General features: G+C 40.6%; 1 protein-coding gene across 1 annotated transcript; it reads left to right on the top strand.

Annotated features, from left to right (window-relative positions):
- The first annotated feature begins 7,203 nt into the window (after positions 1–7,203).
- On the top strand, positions 7,204–23,029 carry LOC311130220 (butyrophilin subfamily 1 member A1-like). The gene is made up of 7 exons (XM_084162917.1): positions 7,204–7,364; positions 12,424–12,506; positions 12,725–13,060; positions 13,811–14,131; positions 15,911–16,036; positions 19,451–19,498; positions 19,897–23,029. Exons 1-7 carry the CDS (start codon positions 7,360–7,362, stop codon positions 19,938–19,940), a joined length of 963 nt encoding a protein of 320 aa, XP_084019043.1. The 5' UTR covers positions 7,204–7,359; the 3' UTR covers positions 19,941–23,029.
- Positions 23,030–24,438: the final 1,409 nt, after the last annotated feature.

Here is a 24,438-nt window from a genome sequence, read left to right as displayed (position 1 = left end):
GGATAAGAGTGCCTGCTAAATGACTAAAATGTAAAACTATGAAATAAAACTTTGTAACCAAAAAAGTGTTAAACAAATCAAAATATATTTTATATTTGAGATTCTTCAAAGTAGCCACCCTTTGCCTTGATGGCAGCTTTGCACACTCTTGGCATTCTCTCAACCATCTTCATGAGGTAGTCACCTGGAATGCATTTAAATTAACAGGTGTGCCTTGTTAAAAGTTAATTTGTGGAATTTATTTCCTTCTTAATGCGTTTGAGCCAAACAGTTGTATTGTGACAAGGTAGGGGTGGTGAACAGAAGATAGCCCTATTTGGTAAAAGACCAAGTCCATATTATGGCAAGAACATCTCAAATAAGCAAAGAGAAACGACAGTCCAACATACTTTAAGACATGAAGGTCAGTCAATACGGGACATTTCAAGAACTTTGAACGTTTCTTCAAGTGCAGTCGCAAAAACCATCAAGCCCTATGATGAAACTGCCTCTCATGAGGACCGCCACAGGAAAGGAAGACCCAGAGTTACCTCTGCCGCAGAGGATAAGTTCATTAGAGTTACCAGCCTCAGAATTGCAGCCCAAATAAATGCTTCACAGAGTTCAAGTAACAGACACATCTCAACATCAACTGTCCAGAGGAGTCTGCGTGAATCAGGCCTTCAAGGTCGAATTGCTGCAAAGAAACCACTACTAAAGGACACAAATAAGAAGAACAAACTTGCTTGGGCCAAGAAACACGAACAATGGACATTAGACCGGTGGAAATCTGTCCTTTGGTCTGATGAGTCCATATTTGAGATTTTTGGTTCCAACCGCCATGTCTTTGTGAGACGCAGAGTAGGTGAACGGATTATCTCTGCATGTGTGGTTCCCACCGTGAAGCATGGAGGAGGAGGTGTGATGGTGTGGGGGTGCTTTGCTGGTGACACTGTCAGTGATTTATTTAGAATTCAAGGCACATTTAACCAGCATGGCTACCACAGCATTCTGCAGCAATATGCCATCCCATCCGGTTTGCACTTAGTGGGACTATCATTTTTTTTAAACAGGACAATGGCCTCACACCTCACACACTATTTGACCAATAAGGAGAGTGATGGAGTGCTGCATCAGATGACCTGGCCTCCACAATCACCTGACCTCAACCCAATTGAGATGGTTTGGGATGAGTTGGACTGCAAAGTGAAGGAAAAGCAGCCAACAAGTGCTCATTGTGGGAACTCCTTCAAGACTGTTGGAAAAGCATTCCAGGTGAAGTTGGTTGAGAGAATGCCAAGAGTGTGCAAAGCTGTCATCAAGGCAAAGGGTGGCTACTTTGAAGAATCTCAAATAAAACATATATTTTGAATTGTTTAACACTTTTTTGGTTAAAACATGATTCCATATGTGTTATTTCGTAGTTTTGATGTCTTCACTATTATTCTACAATGTGTCCAAACTTTTGACTGGTACTGTACAGTGCCTTGCAAAAGTATTCATCCCCCTTGGCGTTTTTCCTATTTTGTTGCATTACAACTGTAATTTAAAATGATTTTTATTTGGATTTCATGTAATGGACATACACAAAATAGTCCAAATTGGTGAAGTGAAATGAAAAAATAACTTGCAAATTTAAAAAAATAAATAATAATAACGGAAAAGTGGTGCATGCATCTGTATTCACCCCCTTTGCTATGAAGCCCCTAAATAAGATCTGGTGCAACCAATTACCTTCAGAAGTCACATAATTAGTTAAATAAAGTCCACCTGTGTGCTCTACAAAGTATTGACTTTCGGGGGTTGAATAGTTATGCACGCTCAAGTTTTCTGTTTTTTTGTCTTATTTATTTATTGTTTCACAAAAAAAATATTTTGCATCTTCAAAGTGGTAGGCATGTTGTGTAAATCAAATGATACAAACCCCCCAAAATTCAGGTTGTAAGGCAACAAATTAGGAAAAATGCCAAGGGTGGTGAATACTTTCGCAAGCCACTGTATATGTTTCCCCCTGTTTTACTGACAAAGTTGTCAATAGTTTAAGAATATTTTCAGCATTATTACAGCATTATGAATCTCGTTTTTATGCTAGCTATCTAACATTGTTAGCTACATTTTCGCCTGTCATTGTTAGCTGGTTAGTCTGATGTTGCTAGCTACTTGTATTTTCGTTTCAGTCGTTGGATTATTATAACAGATGAGAGTTGTATATCTTGTTTGTTATTGCTAAATGAATGTGCCTTATCTTAGTATTGATGCCATTGTATTCATGTTTATTATTTTCAGACCACATCTTGTATGGCTAAATGGACAGTTAGTTGGATAATCACAGCTGAGTGACATGGCACAGAATTGCAAATGTTGTTAATCTCCAATCAACATTAAAGAACTCTAAACTGAGGAACTGTCTCTCTCTCACGTCTCTCTAACAGGAGTACATTCTCCATAACTTCACCTACTCAATCAGTGTATAAATTCCAGAGGCATCACCCTCTGATTCACCTGCACCTGAAACACAAACATTAACACACTGTGTCCATAAAATGTAGATAGTAGGTATAAGCTGGAAGTAGAGGCCTAAGCATTGTTGTTCACTAGTTTACTCCAAGAAGGGAAAGGGTGGTGGGGTTGGAAAGTAATAAAGGGGAATATATATAATTTTTTAAGGTATTTGTATGTGTATGTATGTGTATGTGTGTATGTGTGTATATGTACAGTGGGGCAAAAAAGTATTTAGTCAGCCACCAATTGTGCAAGTTCTCCCACTTAAAAAGATGAGAGAGGCCTGTCATTTTCATCATAGGTACACGTCAACTATGACAGACAAAATGAGAAAAAAAAATCAAGAAAATCACATTGTAGGACTTTTTATGAATTTATTTGAAAATTATGGTGGAAAATAAGTATTTGGTCAATAACAAAGGTTTCTCAATACTTTGTTATATAGCCTTTGTTGGCAATGACACAGGTCAAACGTTTTCTGTAAGTCTTCACAAGGTTTTCACACACTGTTGCTGGTATTTTGGCCCATTCCTCCATGCAGATCTCCTCTAGAGCAGTGATGTTTTGGGGCTGTCGCTGGGCAACACAGACTTTCAACTCCCTCCAAAGATTTTCTATGGGGTTGAGATCTGGAGACTGGCTAGGCCACTCCAGGACCTTGAAATGCTTCTTACGAAGCCACTCCTTCGTTGCCCGGGCGGTGTGTTTGGGATCATTGTCATGCTGAAAGACCCAGCCACGTTTCATCTTCAATGCCCTTGCTGATGGAAGGAGGTTTTCACTCAAAATCTCATAATACATGGCCCCATTCATTCTTTCCTTTACACGGATCAGTCGTCCTGGTCCCTTTGCAGAAAAACAGCCCCAAAGCATGATGTTTCCACCCCCGTGCTTCACAGTAGGTATGGTGTTCTTTGGATGCAACTCAGCATTCTTTGTCCTCCAAACACGACGAGTTGAGACTTTACCAAAAAGTTATATTTTGGTTTCATCTGACCATATGACATTCTCCCAATCCTCTTCTGGATCATCCAAATGCACTCTAGCAAACTTCAGACGGGCCTGGACATGTACTGGCTTAAGCAGAGGGACACGTCTGGCACTGCAGGATTTGAGTCCCTGGCGGCGTAGTGTGTTACTGATGGTAGGCTTTGTTACTTTGGTCCCAGCTCTCTGCAGGTCATTCACTAGGTCCCCCCGTGTGGTTCTGGGATTTTTGCTCACCGTTCTTGTGATCATTTTGACCCCACGGGGTGAGATCTTGCGTGGAACCCCAGATCGAGGGAGATTATCAGTGGTCTTGTATGTCTTCCATTTCCTAATAATTGCTCCCACAGCTGATTTCTTCAAACCAAGCTGCTTACCTATTGCAGATTCAGTCTTCCCAGCCTGGTGCAGGTCTACAATTTTGTTTCTGGTGTCCTTTGACAGCTCTTTGGTCTTGGCCATAGTGGAGTTTGGAGTGTGACTGTTTGAGGTTGTGGACAGGTGTCTTTTATACTGATAACAAGTTCAAACAGGTGCAATTAATACAGGTAACGAGTGGAGGACAGAGGAGCCTCTTAAAGAAGAAGTTACAGGTCTGTGAGAGCCAGAAATCTTGCTTGTTTGTAGGTGACCAAATACTTATTTTCCACCATAATTTGCAAATCAATTCATAAAAAATCCTACAATGTGATTTTCTGGATTTTTTTTCCTCAATTTGTCTGTCATAGTTGACGTGAACCTATGATGAAGGCCTCTCTCATCTTTTTAAGTGGGAGAACTTGCACAATTGGTGGCTGACTAAATACTTTTTCTCCCCACTGTATGTGTATGTGTAAGTATGTGTATGTGTATATATGTGTGTATGTATGTGTGTATGTATGTATGTATGTATATGTGTATGTATGTATGTGTGTATATATATGTGTATGTGTATGTATGTATATATATGTGTATATGTATATATATATATATATATATATATATATATATATATATATACAGTGGGGAGAACAAGTATTTGATACACTGCCGATTTTGCAGGTTTTCCTACTTACAAAGCATGTAGAGGTCTGTAATTTTTATCATAGGTACACTTCAACTGTGAGAGACGGAATCTAAAACAAAAGTCCAGAAAATCACATTGTATGATATTTAAGTAATTAATATGCATTTTATTGCATCACATAAGTATTTGATACATCAGAGAAGCAGAACTTAATATTTGGTACAGAAACCTTTGTTTGCTATTACAGAGATCATACGTTTCCTGTAGGTCTTTACCAGGTTTGCACACACTGCAGCAGGGATTTTGGCCCACTCCTCTTTACAGACCTTCTCCAGATCCTTCAGGTTTCGGGGCTGTCGCTGGGCAATACGGACTTTCAGCTCCTTCCAAAGATTTTCTATTGGGTTCAGGTCTGGAGACTGGCTAGGCCACTCCAGGACCTTGAGATGCTTCTTACGGAGCCACTCCTTAGTTGCCCTGGCTGTGTGTTTCGGGTCTTTGTCATGCTGGAAGACCCAGCCACGACCCATCTTCAATGCTCTTACTGAGGGAAGGAGGTTGTTGGCCAAGATCTCGCGATACATGGCCCCATCCATCCTCCCCTCAATACGGTGCAGTCGTCCTGTCCCCTTTGCAGAAAAACATCCCCAAAGAATGATGTTTCCACCTCCATGCTTCACGGTTGGGATGGTGTTCTTGGGGTTGTACTCATCCTTCTTCTTCCTCCAAACACGGCGAGTGGAGTTTAGACCAAAAAGCTCTATTTTTGTCTAATCAGACCACATGACCTTCTCCCATTCCTCCTCTGGATCATCCAGATGGTCATTGGCAAACTTCAGACGGGCCTGGACATGTGCTGGCTTGAGTAGGGGGACCTTGCGTGCGCAGCAGGATTTTAATCCATGACGGCGTAGTGTGTTACTAATGGTTTTCTTTGAGACTGTGGTCCCAGCTCTCTTCAGGTCATTGACCAGGTCCTGCCGTGTAGTTCTGGGCTGATCCCTCACCTTCCTCATGATCATTGATGCCCCACGAGGTGAGATCTTGCTTGGAGCCCCAGACCGAGGGTGATTGACCGTCATCTTGAACTTCTTCCATTTTCTAATAATTGCGCCAACAGTTGTTGCCTTCTCACCAAGCTGCGTGCCTATTGTCCTGTAGCCCATCCCAGCCTTGTGCAGGTCTACAATTTTATCCCTGATGTCCTTACACAGCTCTCTGGTCTTGGCCATTGTGGAGAGGTTGGAGTCTGTTTGATTGGGTGTGTGGACAGGTGTCTTTTATACAGGTAACGAGTTCAAACAGGTGCAGTTAATACAGGTAATGAGTGGAGAACAGGAGGGCTTCTTAAAGAAAAACTAACAGGTCTGTGAGAGCCGGAATTCTTACTGATTGGTAGGTGATCAAATACTTATGTCATGCAATAAAATGCAAATTAATTACTAAAAAATCATACAATGTAATTTTCTGGATTTTTGTTGTAGATTCCATCTCTAACAGTTGAAGTGTACCTATTATAAAAATCACAGACCTCTACATGCTTTGTAAGTAGGAAAACCTGAAAAATCGGCAGTTAATCAAATACTTGTTCTCCCCACTGTATATATATATATATAAAACATGGTGGATTGGAAGTGATGCAGAAAATTAAATTGATGGAAGTTACAATCTATCTGCAATATTAAGCTGATCTACCCCCCCCCCCAAAAAAAGAAAAAAAATAAAATAAAAAAAACATTAACACACTACATTTCTGATCTTTACTGAGAATTCAAAAGTAAACCAGTGTTTGGATGAATTGGCTCTAGAACAGTTTGCTCCAACTGTAGGCCTATACAAGCATCCATCTGTCCAATTAATTTATTGCTGTCCATCTGCCCTTTGTTAAATTAAATAATGTAATTTCATTTACAGTAGCCCTAGTACACTACTGCATCTGTATTTGATGCCTGTCTCCTCCGTTTTATCACAACACATTCTGGTAACATCAAATGATAATTATTTCAATAAGAACATATTCAAACAATCCATCTCAAAAACTGCAGAGCCATGTAAAAATAGCTGAATTATAGGCAACAATTATAGGCTTGAATGTACAGTTTTGTGCATGCAGCAGGCATAAATATAATGGTTTCGGTCTGCATTCCAGTCTGCATTTTGAGTGTCTTGGTCTGGTCTGGGACACATTTGTACCCGTTACAGATAACTTCTATGGTCTAGAATTGAGTCAAGTCAAGACCGTCCATGAGGTCGCCTAGTCCAGATGTGAAGATGCTATCCCTTGCCTGACAGACCAACTTCCTCCTGCTTTCCTCGTGTCAAAATCTAATTCCTGCACGTGCGCCAACATATATGCACAAACAATCAGATAACTTGTGGGGAACCTTTATTTTCACATGAGAAAAGCAGAGAGGAAGCGAGTCTATGCAGGTAGCCAAGTGGTTAAGACAATTGGTCCACTTATCGGAAGGTTGCTGGTTCGAATCCCCGAGCCAATTATGTGAAACATCTTTTGATGTGCCCTTGAGCAACGCACTTAACCCTAAATGCTCCTGTAAGTCGTTCTGGAAAAGAACATCTGTTAAATGTAAAAATGGCTACAACAGACCCTTGTTTGTCTGTTTAATAATTTGTTGTTTTATATAAATTCACTACGGTATAAAGACCAACCCTCTGCTGAACTGTCACCTTGCCGCGGTTGAGGAGATTGCGTACTGCAATGACCCTGAGAACTAAACCGAAGTTTTGAACACCACCACATTTCAACGAATAGAACGTTTCGAAGCCAAAGCATCAAATCGAAACTGAACGTTTAGACAGCCTCTCAATCTAATGTTTTATCAGATTCACTCAGACCTTCTGAACGGTAACAGCCTGAAGCGTTTATGCGGTAAGATTTGAACGTTTTCTGTGTCTGTAGCCTAGCTTTTCTTAATAATAATGGAAGCGTATTAATTGTTGATCATATATATTGCATTACAAGTGTGCATTTACCGATTTAAAAAAAAAGAGCCGTCCATTTGGCTCCCTGATTTGCATACTGCTACTACTGCTTTTTGAGCTTAAACAACGATTTAATGCATATACGTTAGCATTTTTTTCATGGTTCTAGGTCGATTTTTTAAAATTTTGAGCGAAGAGCCGTTTGGGAGCCAAATGAGATTCTCTTTTACGTGAACAGAGCCAAGTGCGCCGGCTCACGGAAAATACTCAGAATGTCCATCATAGCACAGACGTCAATTCAACCGCTATACCACTTTGGTTCAACATCATTTCATTGAAATGACGTGGAAACAACGTTGATTCAACCAGTGTGTGCCCACTGCCAGTGGGTATCAATTTGCATAGTATAAGGGTGTCTATTTGCCTAGTAAAAGTGAAAGAGTCCATCATTTGCAAGCAGGTTATGTTTCATTTTGCGTATCCAACATTTTGGAGCTTTCTCCACATGTCAAGTATACTATATGGCATTTTTTTGTTTGTTTTTGTCCTCAAACCACAACCAAATTAAGTGCTAAATTCATAGGCTGAATTGTAGTTACAGAACTTCCTTCTAATAGTGAGGTTTACTGGGATTCTACTGCAAAATGTATTCAATAACTGGTTGGTTTACTCCAGATATATTTTCCTATTGATATTACTCCCATACAAGCCAATGTCTAGGTTAGTAAAAAATGAATTTGGAAATTGCATTACAACCATCTGTGGACACAAAGGTGCAAGGCAATACACAGCCTATATCACAATAAAAAATATGTTAATCTTTTTTTAATGAATGCTTTAAAAAGTGTAAAACCAAAGACCAGGTGGAGTACAACGAGTGTGCTAAATAAACAATTGAAGAGGGGGATACTGCACATTTGTCCCTAGATTATTGCATGCATTTTTGTATCTGTAGCGCTATTTCATGCATCTTTCCATAAAAGGTCCCTCCAGTAGCCTTCACTAGGTAGACAAAAAAAATCCCTTATTCTCCCATTGCAGCTGTTTATTCCTTTGGGCGTTCTTCAGCCGCATTGGCTCCAGAAGCAATGAGGATATTGTGGGGGGAAATAACTCCAACAGCTTTAGCGGCCACTTGAATTCATTTAACATTTACATTTTTTTACATTTAGCTCTCTTATCCAGAGCGAGTTACAGTTAGTGAATACATTTTTTATTTTATTTTTTATACTGCCCCCCCCGTGGGAAACGAACCCACAACCTTGGCGTTGCAAACGCCATACTCTATCAACTGAGCTACATCCCTGCCGGCCATTCCCTCCCCTACCCTGGGCCAATTGTGCACCGCCCATGAGTCTCCCGGCCAGCTGCGACAGAGCCTGGATTCGAACCAGGATCTCTAGTGTCACAGTTCGAACTGCGATGCAGTGCCTTAGACCACTGCGCCACTCAGGAGGTCAACATTACTGTCATCTCCCACACATTGTTTCCTTAATAATATAATGTGTTTCCTTCAGTGAATGTTATGCTCTTTTGTGTATTTGTATAATATTGCATTTGTTTGCCGAAGAAATAGTTGAAACAGACATGTTAACAATCCAGATGGGAGGTGACCAGTAGATAGCTAAATAGGGGACAGTTGCCTATGTGAGGCCCATATTCACAATGCACTTAGTTAAGACCAGTGCTTGACTTGGGATGTGCAGGACCAGTGCTTGACTTAAGAAGTGCAGGAGCTGTCTTTTTCCAAGTCTGTCCATTAGACTATGTTCACTGAAATCCACAAATTACATTATGCTATAGAGACCTCTGATTATTCACTGTTAATGGTTTATACACATTTTCCATTAATTCTCCACGACTTTTAACAAAATTTCCATGACTATTATTATAGTCTACATGAAAAAGTAAGCATTATTGACACTGGAAAGCTGCTGTGTCTGATCCCATGTAGACCTACCTCCTCCTGCCGTTGTGCCCTTGATGAAGGCACTTAGCCCCCCCACATAGAACTGCACTGTTAGTCACATGTTGTCAACAGGTGGTCAACCCTCCATCTGGAGAGCTCCTGGGTGTGCAGGGTTGGCTTTTTCAACATTACAACCAAATACTTTTGTCTTTATAAAATGATTCCCTCATTCTATAAATCAGGGATCAAATGGATAAGGTAGGCTACTTCAAAGCAAGGTATCTAACTAGACATGTTTATATATAAGGCTCAAATATTCATGTTTCGGGGGAGATCAATGCACAGCCAGTTATTTGTCAATTAAGGTATTCTTATAATATTTTTTAACATTGTCGCAATTACATGGCTACTGTTTAATAGAGGGGAATCCCCGCTTTCCAACAGTGTAGATCTATTTAGGCTCTACATTGTCGGTGGAAGGGCAACAACGAAATTAATGCTTAGTTAGCTATAGTTAACTAGCGAGATAACTGCTAAAAGTTATGTTTTAAATTGGTGATATAGTTAATCTGTCTGTCATTATTTTATACAGTACCAGTCAAAAGTTTGGACACACCTACTCATTCCAGCGTTTTTCTTTATTTTTACTATTTTCTACATTGTAGAATAATAGTGAAGACATCAAAACTATGAAATAACACATATGGAATCATGTAGTAACCAAAAAAGTGTTAAACAAATCAAAATATATTTTATATTTGTCACGCCCTGACATAGAGTTCGCTAGTTGGTTTGGTCAGGGTGTGAATATCTATGTGATGTGAATATCTATGTTTGGGATTTCTATGTTGGCCGGGTGTGGTTCCCAATCAGAGGCAGCTGTCGATTGTTGTCTCTGATTGGGGATCATACTTAGGTAGCCATTTTGCCTACCTATGTTGTGGAATCTTGACTCTTGTTTGGCTTGTTTGTGTGTAGCCATTGTGAGCTTCATGTTACGTTGCTTTTGTTGTTTTGTCGTGTGTTAACTTCGTGAATAAACATGTATGCATGCCACGCTGCACCTTGGTCCAATCCTGTACTCAACGTACGTGACAATATTTGAGATTCTTCAAATAGCCACCCTTTGCCTTGATGACAGCTTTGCACACTCTTGGCATTCTCTCAACCAGCTTCATGAGGTAGTCACCTGGAATTCATTTCAATTAACAGTTGTGCCTTGTTAAAAGTTAATTTGTGGAATTTATTTCCTTCTTAATGCATTTGAGCCAGTCCGTTGTGTTGTGACAAGGTAGGGGTGGTATACAGAAGATAGCCCTATTTGGTAAAAGACCAAGTCCATATTATGGCAAAAACAGCTAAATAAGCAAAGAGGAACGACAGTCTATCATTACTTTAAGACTTGAAGGTCAGTCAATCAGGAACATTTCAAGAACTTTGAACGTTTCTTCAAGTGCAGTCGCAAAAACCATCAAGCGCTATGATGAAACTGGCTCTCATGAGGACCGCCACAGGAAAGGAAGACCCAGAGTTACCTCTGCTGCAGAGGATAAGTTCATTAGAGTTACCAGCCACAGAATTGCAGCCCAAATAAATGCTTCACAGAGTTCAAGTAACAGACACATCTCAACATCAACTGTTCAGAGGAGACTGAGTGAATCAGGCCTTCATGGTCAAATTGCTGCAAAGAAACCACTACTAAAGGACACCAATAAGAAGAAGAGACTTGATTGGGCCAAGAAACACGAGCAATGGACATTAGACCAGTGGAAATCTGTCCTTTGGTCCAAATTTCAGATTTTTGGTTCCAACTGCCGTGTCTTTGTGAGACGCGGAGTAGGATGATCTCCGCATGTGTGGTTCCCACCGTGAAGCATGGAGGAGGAGGTGTGATGGTGTGTCCTGAACATCTCTAAAACTAAGAGCATTGTATTTGGTACAAATCATTCCCTATGTTGTAGACCTCAGCTGAATTTGTAATGAATGGTGTGGCTGTTGAACAAGTTGAGGAGACTAAATTACTTGGCATTACCTTAGATTGTAAACTATCGTGGTCAAAACATATAGATTCAATGGTTGTAAAGATGGGGAGAGGTCTGTCTGTAATAAAGAGATGCTCTGATTTTTTGACACCACACTCCAAAAAGCAAGTTCTGCAGGCTCTAGTTTTGTCTAATCTTGATTATTGTCCAGTCGTGTGGTCCAGTGCTGCAAGGAAAGACCTAGTTAAGCTGCAGCTGGCCCAAAACAGAGCGGCACGTCTTTCTCTTCATTGTAATCAGAGGGCTGATATAAATACTATTCATGCCAGTCTCTCTTGGCTAAGAGTTGAGGATAGACTGACTGCATCACTTCTTCTTTTTATAAGAAACGTTAATGTGTTGAAAATCCCAAATTGTTTGCATAGTCAATTTACACACAGCTCTGACACACACACTTACCCCACCAGACATGCCACCAGGGGTCTTTTCACAGTCCCCAAATCCAGAACAAATTCAAGAAAGCGTACAGTATTATATAGAGAAACCTGGTTTCAAAAAACAGATAAAGCAACACCTCACGGCACAACGCCGCTCCCCTATTTGACCTAGATAGTTTGTGTGTATGTATTGATATGTAGGCTACGTGTGCCTTTAAACATTTTTTTATGTAGTTCTTGTCTATTAATGTTCTGTATTATGTAATGTTTCATGTTTTGTGTGGACCCCAGGAAGAGTAGCTGCTGCTTTTGCAACAGCTAATGGGGATCCTAATAAAATACACCCCCCAAAAAATCGGTGTGTGAATCTGGGCCAGTGATAGGCTACTTTGTTTTTACAGAGGAGCTGGTACGCAAATCCCCCAGAATTAGAAGTGCCAGTATGGCATTCCAGACAGTTCCGGACAGTCAAGCACTGGTTAAGACATATTCAGCACTGGATTATAATTAATTTCTGTTTGGTTTCTGTTAGCAACTGTTTTATGTTTATTTTCGGATGACAGTCCAGAGCCATTGTGAGTGACAGGCAGTCTATTAACCTACCTTACACAGTCTATAGACTGACCTCATACTGCTGTGATAAGTGTTGTCATTGTACATTTCTGTCTTCCTACTCAGGAATCCAAAGATGACTTCAGCTACCAGCTTGCTGTTTTTTGCGATCCATTTTGCCTGTGTCAGAGCTGAAAATTCCTCTGAGAGTAAGTTGTGCCATGAATGCCATAATAATGGTTAAAAAATGTTATATACAAAAATAGTTTTCAGATGATTGTTACCTTTCTCTGTGGTTTGGGAGAACTGTGTATTATTTTTTAAACCAAAATATCAATAAGATTGGTCACATGATAAAACTGACTACAATAACAGTAATTATCTCTTGTATTAATGTCAATTTCTTTCTCTGATATTTTACTAACAGAATTTGTCAAACTGGAGTGTAAAACAGAATACCATGGGGTTTATGGTCAGCAGTCAATTCTAGAGTGCATTGTCAAACCAGTGGATGAGAATGTGATCATCATAACGGTGACCTGGAAGAGAGTGGGAGCTGCTGCTGCTAATTTGTTGGAATACCATAAAGATAAAATGATCCCAACCCCTGGGTTTAAATTTGCTGAGCCATCCTGGAACAAGAAGAATATGAATGTGTCCTTGTTGTTGACAAATACCAAGATGGCCGACAATGGGGAGTATGAATGCGAGGTGGAAACAGATGTTGGGACTGACAAAGCTACACCCAGCCTCAGTGTCACAGGTGAGTCATAGACCGTCTACAGTGTCATTTTAGGAAAATATACACATTTTTCAACACCGGTTCATGAAAGGAGCAAACTAAACATGTGAGATATTCAGCCAAGCTTGGAGTGCAATAGAAGAATAGACAACTTCTTTTTTTTTATGTGTCTCGGCTCATAGCTTATGATGCCCATACGCTGAAATCCTTTGGAAAGTTCTATTCAACTTCCATTGTTGTCACACACACCACTAAGTCTTGCATCGAGGATAGAATTGTGAAATACAGTAGAACAGGCTTTTCATTTCTAAGAAAGCACTTCCATACAGTTATGATACAAAGTTGATAAGGATGTTTATTCTGTAATATTCTCAGGGGGAGTTCAGATCTATTTGTAAGTGTGTGATTGGACAGCACAGCAGGAGCGTTGTTTACTTTCTGTTTCAGAATGACAGTGCTCAAATGGTACACAGTAGTAGCACGTCCACAAACAGCCTCCATAATGCCATTCTGCCCATGGCATGCAATCAGTGTTTACAAATAATGTACACAGACTCAATTAGAACATCTGAGTGATAAAAAAAGGTAATTCCAGTTGATTAAAATCACTCCTACTGTAATCTCATTCCAAGTTATAATCGTTGGATTGACGTTGAAAAGGTGCAGAGTCCGTCTAGACAATGTTTACCCGCTGACGTTGTATAACTACTGATGTACCAAATAGCACCCACATGTATAATATAATTTCCCCTTACTCTCTCTCTCTTCCAGCTAAGTACAAAACTCCAACCATGAGCTCCATCCCTGACACCAACATCCAAGAGAACACAGATGTTACCATTTTCTGCAACTCTACAGGCGGGCACCAGAAAGGGTTGATCTGGTGGTTTGATGAGTTTGGCACAAACTGCACAGAGAGTGCTGAACTGGTGGCCAAAGAGACCGACGATGGACTGTTTAGCCTCGCCAGTAATTTCACAGTGCTGAAGGCAACATCCAGTTACACGAACTACACGTGCAAAGTGCTCAATGTCAATGGAGCCCTGGAGGGGAAGGCTTCATTTGAGATTCAGTTTGTGTCCCGAAACCTAGGTATGTTCTGCCATGGCTGCTACCTAATGGTATGAATATGTTGGTGATGTCATCCTTTGTAAAAGCAGGGCCAAGTCCAAAACCTGCCAATGTATCTCATTCCCTCATCCTGACCCTGATAATTGTAAAACAATTCAGCCTCAATCTAGTCTACTTTTAATATCATAGATGTTTTTTACGACGTCTTTATCACATTTCTGAATGCAATAAAAGTCAGCCTTATACATTTTGTTTTTGTCATTTAGCAGACGCTCTTATCCAGAGTGACTTACAGTTAGTGAGTGCATACATTTTTCATACTGGCCCCCCGTGGGAATCGAACCCACAACCCTGGCGTTGCAAGCGCCATGCTCTACCGACTGAGCTACACGGGGAGAGAACAACATGTCACTGAGGAGTGGAGTAGATACAAAGAATTATAACACTGCCCTAGGTCAGGCCATAACATCCTCCTGAATCTGACTGAACATCTTCCTTGAAACTCGAACAAAAGGAAAATGTTTGTCTTTGTTTGGATAAGAAACAATAGAGCGCAATAGTAATGGCGTCTTTTTGTAGGCACTAACTCCACCACGGTTCGTTGGACAAAGCCTATTGAGAAAATGAATGGAGTTTTTGTAGCATTTTTGGATAAACGCCAAAAATAAGGTCTGTGGTAAACATAGGCTTAGGAGATCTTATACATTTTGTCCTATGAGATAATCTTCATCAGTGAACGTAACCTTTTGTGAATTTTGAAGCATTTATGTAATTTAATAATGCACATAAAGGCTTCATAATTCATAAAGGTCATGTTAACTGACTGATATTATCTCATAGAACAAAACGTATAAGACCTCCTAAACCTGTGTTAACCTCAGACCTTATTTTCGGCGTTTATCTCAAAACCGTATTCTTTCGCCTTTAATTTTTGCCATAGGAATGGCTGAATGAACCAAGGGTAACTCATTTCCGGGGTTTAGGACTACAAGCTGGCAAGCTCTATTCATGCGTGTTTCAACAGGAATCCAGAAGATCTTCAATGTTTGCTTAACCCAGTCTACTTGTCATCTGATGAGCTATAGGAAATTACTCGGTTAATCTGATCCAATAGGTCCATAGAGGGGGAAATAACTACCTGCACTAGTTGCAAATTAGAGCTGATAGTCTCCAATCTGTCTCTAATGCCCCTTATCATGATTCATAAGTGCAGTCATAATACCTTCTTACCAGAACATTCTGTCTCTGCAGTTGTGTTTCTCATCTCTGGCAGCCATTTTGAATATTATTTCTGACCTGCAGTCCTCCAGCTGTTGTTCTTTAGCCTGGCTGGGAACTTTTAAAGAAAAAGGATCCATCTAATGCCAAAACTAATTGTTCTTAGCAATGGGAAGTAAAGCAGCCCTTTCCTGCAGTCAATGGCCAAAAGCACCCTCTTTGGCCTCATGGGTGGAATTGTATTAATATTTAATATTTTTCATAATTTCACAATTATAAAATAAATAAATATTTTTAAAAAACAACGAAAATCCGGTGTTTCTATGTCAAACGGTTTTGTTATATTCCAGTCTTCTAGATTTGTTTAAGACTACCAATAATCTCTCTGTGTGACCCTGATTTAGCCCACTGCAGTAAAAGGTTATTAAGATGCATTTAGATTAGAACAGAGCTCAAGTCTGTGTGTCTGAAATGCCCTCATACTGACTTTGACCCTAGCATAGCTAACCTTTTTCTCTTGACTTCATATGAATTGCCTATTTATTTTGTAACTCCCAATTTTTGTCAATTTTGTCTGTCCAGGTAGTAAAGCTGACAACTTGGATTCTGTGTCCAACACCAAGTGGCTTGCCCCGGTTGTAGTCATAGGATCTCTGATCATTGGACTCCTTACTGCGCTGCAGTTTTTTAAGAAGCGCTCCGCCCAACGTAAGTACATGAATTGTCATACTCATAAAGTAGAGACTGTTGTGTGTGTATAACTCCATAATATCATTACATGGAGCTTTGATCATGTATCTGATCATGTATCTGTTTGTCATGCTAGCTAGTGCTAGATTAACCTGTACAGAGGCCCTTCCTCTGCCAAGCCTGCATGCTCTGGCAGCCATCCATTTTGGCTTTGCATGGGGGATTACACAACCTGTAATGTTGTCTGGTAACTCAGCCAATCGTTTAGAGTAGTCAAATCAGTGGCATGTTGTGGCATACTATTAACCATGAATAACAGTATAGTTAATACTTAACACAATCCATAATACTATTATAATATACACTGAGTATACCTAACATTAGGAACACCTTCCTATTATTGAGTTGCAAACTCCTTTTGCCCTCAGAACAGCCTCAATTTGTCAGGGGATGGCCTCTACAAGGTGTTGATAGAGTTCCACAGGGATGCTGGTCCATGTTGACTCCAATGCTTCCCACAGTTGTGTCAAGTTGGCTGGTTGTCCTTTGGGTGGTGGACCATTCTTGATACACACGGGAAACTGTTGAGTGTGAAAAACCCAGCAGTGTTGCAGTTCTTGACACACTCAAACCGGTGGGCCTGGCACCTACTTCCATACCCCGTTCAAAGGCACTTCAATCTTTTGTCTTGCCCATTCACCCTCTCAATGGCACACGTACACAATCCATGTCTCAATTGTATCAAGGCTTAAATCTAGCTTTAACCTGTCTCCTCCCCTTCATCTACACTGATTGAAGTCGATTTAACAGGTGACATCAATAAGGGATCATAGCTTTCACCTGGATTCACCTGATTTGATCAAGATTATAACTCAACAAATTATTACATTTTCCAAGGCAAAAGCAATACTCCATAATGCATTCACATAGGCTGAGTGCCAGTCTGTTTGGGCTATCACTCCTTGTCACTCATCGTCATGCGTAAACATCTTTGTCTTGACAATTTGCTATGGAGTTGGCAAGAGTAGTACAAACAGCTATTTGACCAGGCTAGCATTCACATGCTTTTGGTTTGTGAAACTAGCCACTCAGCCTTAGTCAGTAAAACTGTGAAACAGTGGCCACTCACCCGGAACACATGTCTGTCTGTTGTCACCCTTCCAAATCTCCTCACTAACCACATCCTCTCTCTGTTCCTCTTTACTGTAGCTTCAGAGGGAGATACTTTGTTTGCATTGGGCCCTTATGTCTGATATGCTGTACACACAGTGTCTGTCCTATCAGTCTAGGGCAGGTGTGGGGGCCTCCAGGGGCAAACATGGGCCTGGTTTCTGGTCCCAGTCCATCCCTGTATCTGTCCCTGTATAATATCTGATATGCTGTACACACAGTATCTATCTTAGCTATCCTATTAAACATGACTACTAGGGTGATTGAATGTAGGTCAAAGGGAAGTGTTTCATCAAATCAAATCAAATCAAATTGTATTGGTCACATGCGCCGAATACAACAGGTGCAGACATTACAGTGAAATGCTTACTTACAGCCCTTAACCAACAGTGCATTTATTTTAAACAAAAAAAGTAAAAATAAAACAACAACAAAAAAAGTGTTGAGAAAAAAAGAGCAGAAGTAAAATAAAGTGACAGTAGGGAGGCTATATATACAGGGGGGTACCGTTGCAGAGTCAATGTGCGGGGGCACCGGCTAGTTGAGGTAGTTGAGGTAATATGTACATGTGGGTAGAGTTAAAGTGACTATGCATAAATACTTAACAGAGTAGCAGCAGCGTAAAAAGGATGGGGTGGGGGGGCAGTGCAAATAGTCCGGGTAGCCATGATTAGCTGTTCAGGAGTCTTATGGCTTGGGGGTAGAAGCTGTTGAGAAGTCTTTTGGACCTAGACTTGGCACTCCGGTACCGCTTGCCGTGCGGTAGCAGAGAGAACAGTCTATGACTAGGGTGGCTGGAGTCTTTGACAATTTTGAGGGCCTTCCTCTGACACCGCCTGGTATAGAGGTCCTGGATGGCAGGAAGCTTTGCTCCAGTGATGTACTGGGCCGTACGCACTATCCTCTGTAGTGCCTTGCGGTCGGAGGCCAAGCAGTTGCCATACCAGGCGGTGATGCAACCAGTCAGGATGCTCTCGATGGTGCAGCTGTAGAATTTTTTGAGGATCTGAGGACCCATGCCAAATCTTTTTAGTCTCCTGAGGGGGAATAGGCTTTGTCGTGCCCTCTTCACGACTGTCTTGGTGTGTTTGGACCATGATAGTTCGTTGGTGATGTGGACACCAAGGAACTTGAAGCTCTCAACCTGTTCCACTACAGCCCCGTCGATGAGAATGGGGGCGTGCTCAGTCCTCTTTTTTGTCCTGTAGTCCACAATCATCTCCTTTGTCTTGGTCTCGTTGAGGGAGAGGTTGTTGTCCTGGCACCACACGGCCAGATCTCTGACCTCCTCCCTATAGGCTGTCTCATCGTTGTCGGTGATCAGGCCTAACACTGTTGTGTCGTCGGCAAACTTAATGATGGTGTTGGAGTCGTGCCTGGCCATGCAGTCATGGGTGAACAGAGAGTACAGGAGGGGACTGAGCACGCACCCCTGAGGGGCCCCCGTGTTGAGGATCAGTGTGGCAGATGTGTTGTTACCTACCCTTACCACCTGGGGGCGGCCCGTCAGGAAGTCCAGGATCCAGTTGCAGAGGGAGGTGTTTAGTCCCAGGATCCTTAGCTTAGTGATTAACTTAGAGGGCACTATGGTGTTGAATGCTGAGCTGTAGTCAATGAATAGCATTCTCACGTAGGTGTTCCTCTTGTCCAGTTGGGAAAGGGCAGTGTGGAGTGCAATAGAGATTGCATCATCTGTGGATCTGTTGGGGCGGTATGCAAATTGGAGTGGGTCTAGGGTTTCTGGGATAATGCTGTTGATGTGAGCCATGACCAGCCTTTCAAAGCACTTCATGGCTACAGACGTCACAAGTGGAGTATAAAATGGAGGCTGGATGATTACTAATTGTTTACCAAACCAGTTGGCGATGATGATGACTCCGCTTTTGTACTGTTCTCATGGGGAAATCGTAATAATTGACTCACCCCTGTCCTAATTAAGGTAGTTTAGCTGCGTGGCTGTGGTGAAGAGAGATTATTTATTTGGGTCATACTATTATGTAATCCTGGGTGAAATATGGGCCTACCTGCACTGTGAGGGAAGACTTGCTGTCTTGACTAACTTTTCTCTTTCTGCCCAACTGTTAATTCCACTGAACTTTGGAGGAGGCAATGGTCCTCTGGAGACATTCCTCCACAATATGTCACAGATCAGCTTCTCACTTGTCCTTGTCAGTTATAGGTCACAGTGGCCATCCAACAGACAGACATCATGATGAGACATACAGACATCACGATCACTGACTTAGTCTTTTTCTTTTTTAGGTGGCCACCAAACAGATACCAGGCATGATGACGATGTTGAAGCAAAAGGTACTGTGTCCATGTGTTCAATCTACAATTAATATACCTATATTTATATTGTACATCTAAAATGAATATATCTATCTAAAGTATATTGTATCTACATCTACTGTATTTATAATAGAGCTCTTTCTATTCAGTATCATAGCTTCATGGGGACATGTTTTTTTAAATGATTGATTATCTTGTAGTTAACCTTGTAGTTATCATGTAGTTTACATGCTGTCCTTGCTCCTTGTAATGATTAGTGGTGTCTCTCCTGTTTTTACTTTCTATTATTTTGTAACAATATGATCTTTCTCTCTCATTCTCTCCATCTTTCTCTCTCTCGCCTTCTCTGTCTGTCTCTGTTGGTCTCTTTCTTTCACTCTCTTTCTCTTTCCCTCCCTCCCTCTCCCTCTCTCCAGGTCTAAACAGTGACAGTCCACAGGACCAGCATTCCAGTCTCTAGTAACTGATTAGTTAACTGGCAGTCTCTGGAAGGGACTGTTTCCTTGACGATCAAAAAGGGGCTTGTCACCATCACTATCCTTTGATGGACTGTTTCCTGTTAAGTGTCCGATGACAGTCACTTTGGCACTCAGGTCATTCTGATTGAGGCATTTGTTTCTTCTTAATCTGCTGATAATACCAGTCTTTAAGCACTGTGGTTGATGACTGTGGTTGATGACTTTAAAAGCCTATGTTTAAAAGCCTAACATGAATGGTTCTATACAGCAATGTTTTTTTCATGACTGAGCAAATTTCAGGTCTGCTGAGCGCAAACTTGAACGTTGCGAAAATTCTGTGCAACTTCCAGCGCGCTTTTACTGTGAACACTGAGGCTGTACCCATTTTAAGTTTGTTTTAACAGTGGTCAAGTAGGCTAGTGTGGCTATCATAACGTAGGCCTACCAGAGTGGCCTACCATAAAAAACAATGGAGCAAATGCATCCCATAACATTTTAACATGGAAATAGCTGTTCTATTGTTCAGCCTACAGTAGCAGCCAATGTGTGGTGTTCAATGTAGGCCTACATTCAAAGACTTTAGAAAAAAAAACATGCAGGGCTTGACATTAACCTGTTTATCCACTTGTCCTTCAGACAAGGCGGTGACTGAAAATGTTGTTTGATGCAAGAAAAAACACTTCATAAAATAAATGCCTCATTATTCCAATACCATTATTACAGAGAATCAGACAAATTATGCTACCCTCTGCCTATTGGCTACTTAGCTTATTCAAGCCTGTTTCAAAATACAACACTGTCCCTTTAAGATAAAAAAGAAAGTGCTTTACCTGACCCTCCCCCACCCATTGCTGACTACAAATGCTCAATAACTGGGCTAACAACTCACTAACTAGCAAAGGATATGAACAAATGTACAAATGTGCACACATCACTACATGTAGCTCTCGCTTTGTTCTCAAAACAAGGGCATCTACTCATGACCGCTCATGCTGTAAAAACAGTCCAGTTCAAAGTGAATGGCACAGATCCATATATGGCAATGGTCTATTTGCATATAGGCCTACTCTCTTGCATAGTTAGTTTTGCATACTATGTCTTGCATAGTTAATTTTGTTTCGGTAAGTTGCATTGAAGGTGGCTATTATTGCGTTGATTCGATCACAATTCCCACAGTAAAGGGAAACGTTGATAGTGTTAACTAACGGGGAAAACGAGAAAGTTAAGTGAAATTCAATCTCGTGCTTCTCTGCATGGGCTGATATTTCTTCTGCATGGCATTCCCGGGGAGCTGCGCGCCCACACGCCGCTTAGAGGGAACATTGTTAACGAGTGAACACTGCACTTTTCCAGAAACATTAAGTAAATCTGGTTTCGTAAGACTGTACAACAAGACATGTTTCATTTCACCAAAGATTTGTTGATCATCAGGTTTTGATGGATACTACCGTGCCTGGCACTATGCTCCCTGAGCTTTGATTCTGCTACAATGTGTATGGGAAGAAATGTAAGGCTAAATAGTGCATTACTTTTGACTAGAAAGAATAGGGTGCCATTTGGAATTCAACCTTTGACTTGACTTTGTGTAATCTCTGGAATGTATTGTAACATTAACCAACCTTGTTACCAACAGCCAGCCTGTTGCTTCAACAGTTCTACTGCAGCAGTTTCTTTTGTTTTGTCCTTTCCTTTTTCTGCTGGTGGAAAATTCTGATCTGTGTCTATATCTATGTCTGATCTGTGTCTATATCTATGTCTGATCTGTGTCTATATCTATGTCTGATCTGTGTCTATATCTATGTCTGATCTGTGTCTATATCTATGTCTGATCTGTGTCTATATCTATGTCTGATCTGTCTATATCTATGTCTGATCTGTGTCTATATCTATGTCTGATCTGTGTCTATATCTATGTCTTGACCAGGGCTCGCCTCCATGAGGTCTGTTTAATGGAACGCAACAGTACACATGAAAAACAATGGACTAGAGTCAATTATTAATCTGAGAGAATTGGTATCAGCTTCAATTTAACACAGACATTTTCACCTGGTGGTTGATTATGAAAATATTGGAAAACCATTTCATTCATTTTGTGTTATGCAAGAGGCAGCTATTGTCTTATAGTTATATAATGATTGTTTCAGTTCCCTTGGTTTTTCTGATATCATGTTGCTGGTAATGGCATTACATATCGACAGAGAATCTGTTGTTGTATTGTGGCAACTTGAGGTGAATGCCGTCCACAACAAGACTCCACCTCCCACAATTCCTGCCAAATCTTCGACAGTATCTGCTCCTTCTTGCTTAAGTGCAGACTTCGCAGTTGGCACTGTAGATAAAGATATGATTAACCTATTTCTATGCCAGCCTGCATGGCACTAGTCAGGGACTTTTTTGTTGTTGATCTTTGCTTAGATCTACTATGGTGGCTTGAGATGTTTGTGTGTAAAGTTACGTTTATTTCCCATTTCTAACAAAAATAAGACATGTTATTTCGTAATGTAAGAGGCCGAGATGAGAGCGGACTCCTGTCTGTATATGAAGTGATTATCATGTGATTTGTTAATAGGTTAAAAAAAAGACAACGTCCTGTTTTCGGCCGATAGATATGCCTGCTTGAGGCCTACTCTGCACTTTACCCCATATAACATACTTTATTGTTGCTACATTTTGTATGTTTTTATATGTGACTTTGTTTGTTATTAATGAGATCATTGAGATGAAAGCTTTTCGGCCGATAGATATGCCTGCTTGAGGCCTACTCTGCACTTTACCCCATATAACAGACTTTATTGTTGCTACATTTTGTATGTTTTTATATGTGACTTTGTTTGTTATTAATGAGATCATTGAGATTAAAGCTTTTTTACTTTGTTCAGATAAAAAATTTAAATAATCTTTTGTATAATATTTTTGGGTATATTTCGCACTGTGAAATTCCTGTTCAAATCTCACACCTTGATACTGTTCATTAAATATAGGGCAGTAAGAAAGTTGTTACATGGAAAGTTTTGTAAATAGAATGAAAGGAAGATTTTCAATTGTTGTTTTTAATTACTACAGTCTTTAAATAAATGAAAATCATAATTGATGGGGAGGCTAATCTGCATTCTTTCATGTTCTAAGATCTAAACTGTTTTAATACGTTTTAAGGTACCAAAAGCGGGAAACCCATTGTGAGGAAAATGTATATAATTACTGCACAAAGATATATTTTTTTCATCATTATGTACCTGAAGACTACTTTTTGCCCAGCGACAGTACATTAGTACACAGTAGCAAAACGTAGCAAAACAATTCGCAACGGAAAACAAAAACAAATGTTTCGTATTCTTATCTTAAGTTCAGGTGGTCCCTCTACATCGGCTTTCATTTCGTCCCTTGTGAATAAAACCCTGGTTTGATTGAATTCAAGTTAGAGATATGACACTGAACAGAAGGCCACATGTCCACTAGAGGGAATTCTCTCCTCATATTAAAATTCTGATGCAAAGCGTGAGAAGAGATATGAGCTGAGTTTTATTGATATTGAGAAAAATATACATCTGAAAGATGAATAACATGAACACAACATGATGTAACGTTGATCTGCTTTAACATAACTGTAGATATATGAATACAATAAAGTTGATTTACAGATGGGTCTGTTGTTTATAACAATGCAATCCGTCTAAACTCTCCACTCACCATATTTTTTGTCTAACACATTAAACCATTTAAATTATAATAACATATACAGTGGGGAGAACAAGTATTTGATACACTGCCAATTTTGCAGGTTTTCCTACTTACGAAGCATGTAGAGGTCTAACATTTTTATCATAGGTACACTTCAACTGTGAGAGACGGAATCTAAAACAAAAATCTAGAAAATCACATTGTATGATTTTTAAGTAATTAATTTGCATTTTATTGCATGACATAAGTATTTGATCACCTACCAACCAGTAAGAATTCCGGCTCTCACATACCTGTTAGTTTTTCTTTAAGAAGCCCTCCTGTTCTCCACTCATTACCTGTATTAACTGCACCTGTTTGAACTCGTTACCTGTATAAAAGACACCTGTCCACACACTCAATCAAACAGACTCCAACCTCTCCACAATAGCCAAGACCAGAGAGCTGTGTCAGGACATCAGGGATAAAATTGTAGACCTGCACAAAGCTGGGATGGGCTACAGGACAATAGGCAAGCAGCTTGGTGAGAAGGCAACAACTGTTGGCACAATTATTAGAAAATGGAAGAAGTTCAAGATGACGGTCAATCACCCTCGGTCTGGGGCTCCATGCAAGATCTCACCTCGTGGGGCATCAATGATCATGAAGAAGGTGAGGGATCAGCCCAGAACTACACGGCAGGACCTGGTCAATGACCTGAAGAGAGCTGGGACCACAGTCTCAAAGAAAACCATTAGTAACACACTACGCCGTCATGGATTAATATCCTGCAGCACACGCAAGGTCCCCCTGCTCAAGCCAGCGCATGTCCAGGCCCGTCTG

This window comes from Coregonus lavaretus (genome assembly GCF_964263955.1).
Source record: "Coregonus lavaretus genome assembly, chromosome: 6".
NCBI lineage: Eukaryota > Metazoa > Chordata > Actinopteri > Salmoniformes > Salmonidae > Coregonus > Coregonus lavaretus.
This window is presented reverse-complemented; position numbering and strand designations above follow the sequence as displayed.

Coding starts and splice junctions, on each gene's coding strand:
- LOC311130220 (XM_084162917.1), top strand. Junction 14,132..15,910: donor GTTTGTGTCCCGAAACCTAG/GTATGTTCTGCC, acceptor TTGTCTGTCCAG/GTAGTAAAGCTGACAACTTG. Junction 19,499..19,896: donor TGACGATGTTGAAGCAAAAG/GTACTGTGTCCA, acceptor CCCTCTCTCCAG/GTCTAAACAGTGACAGTCCA.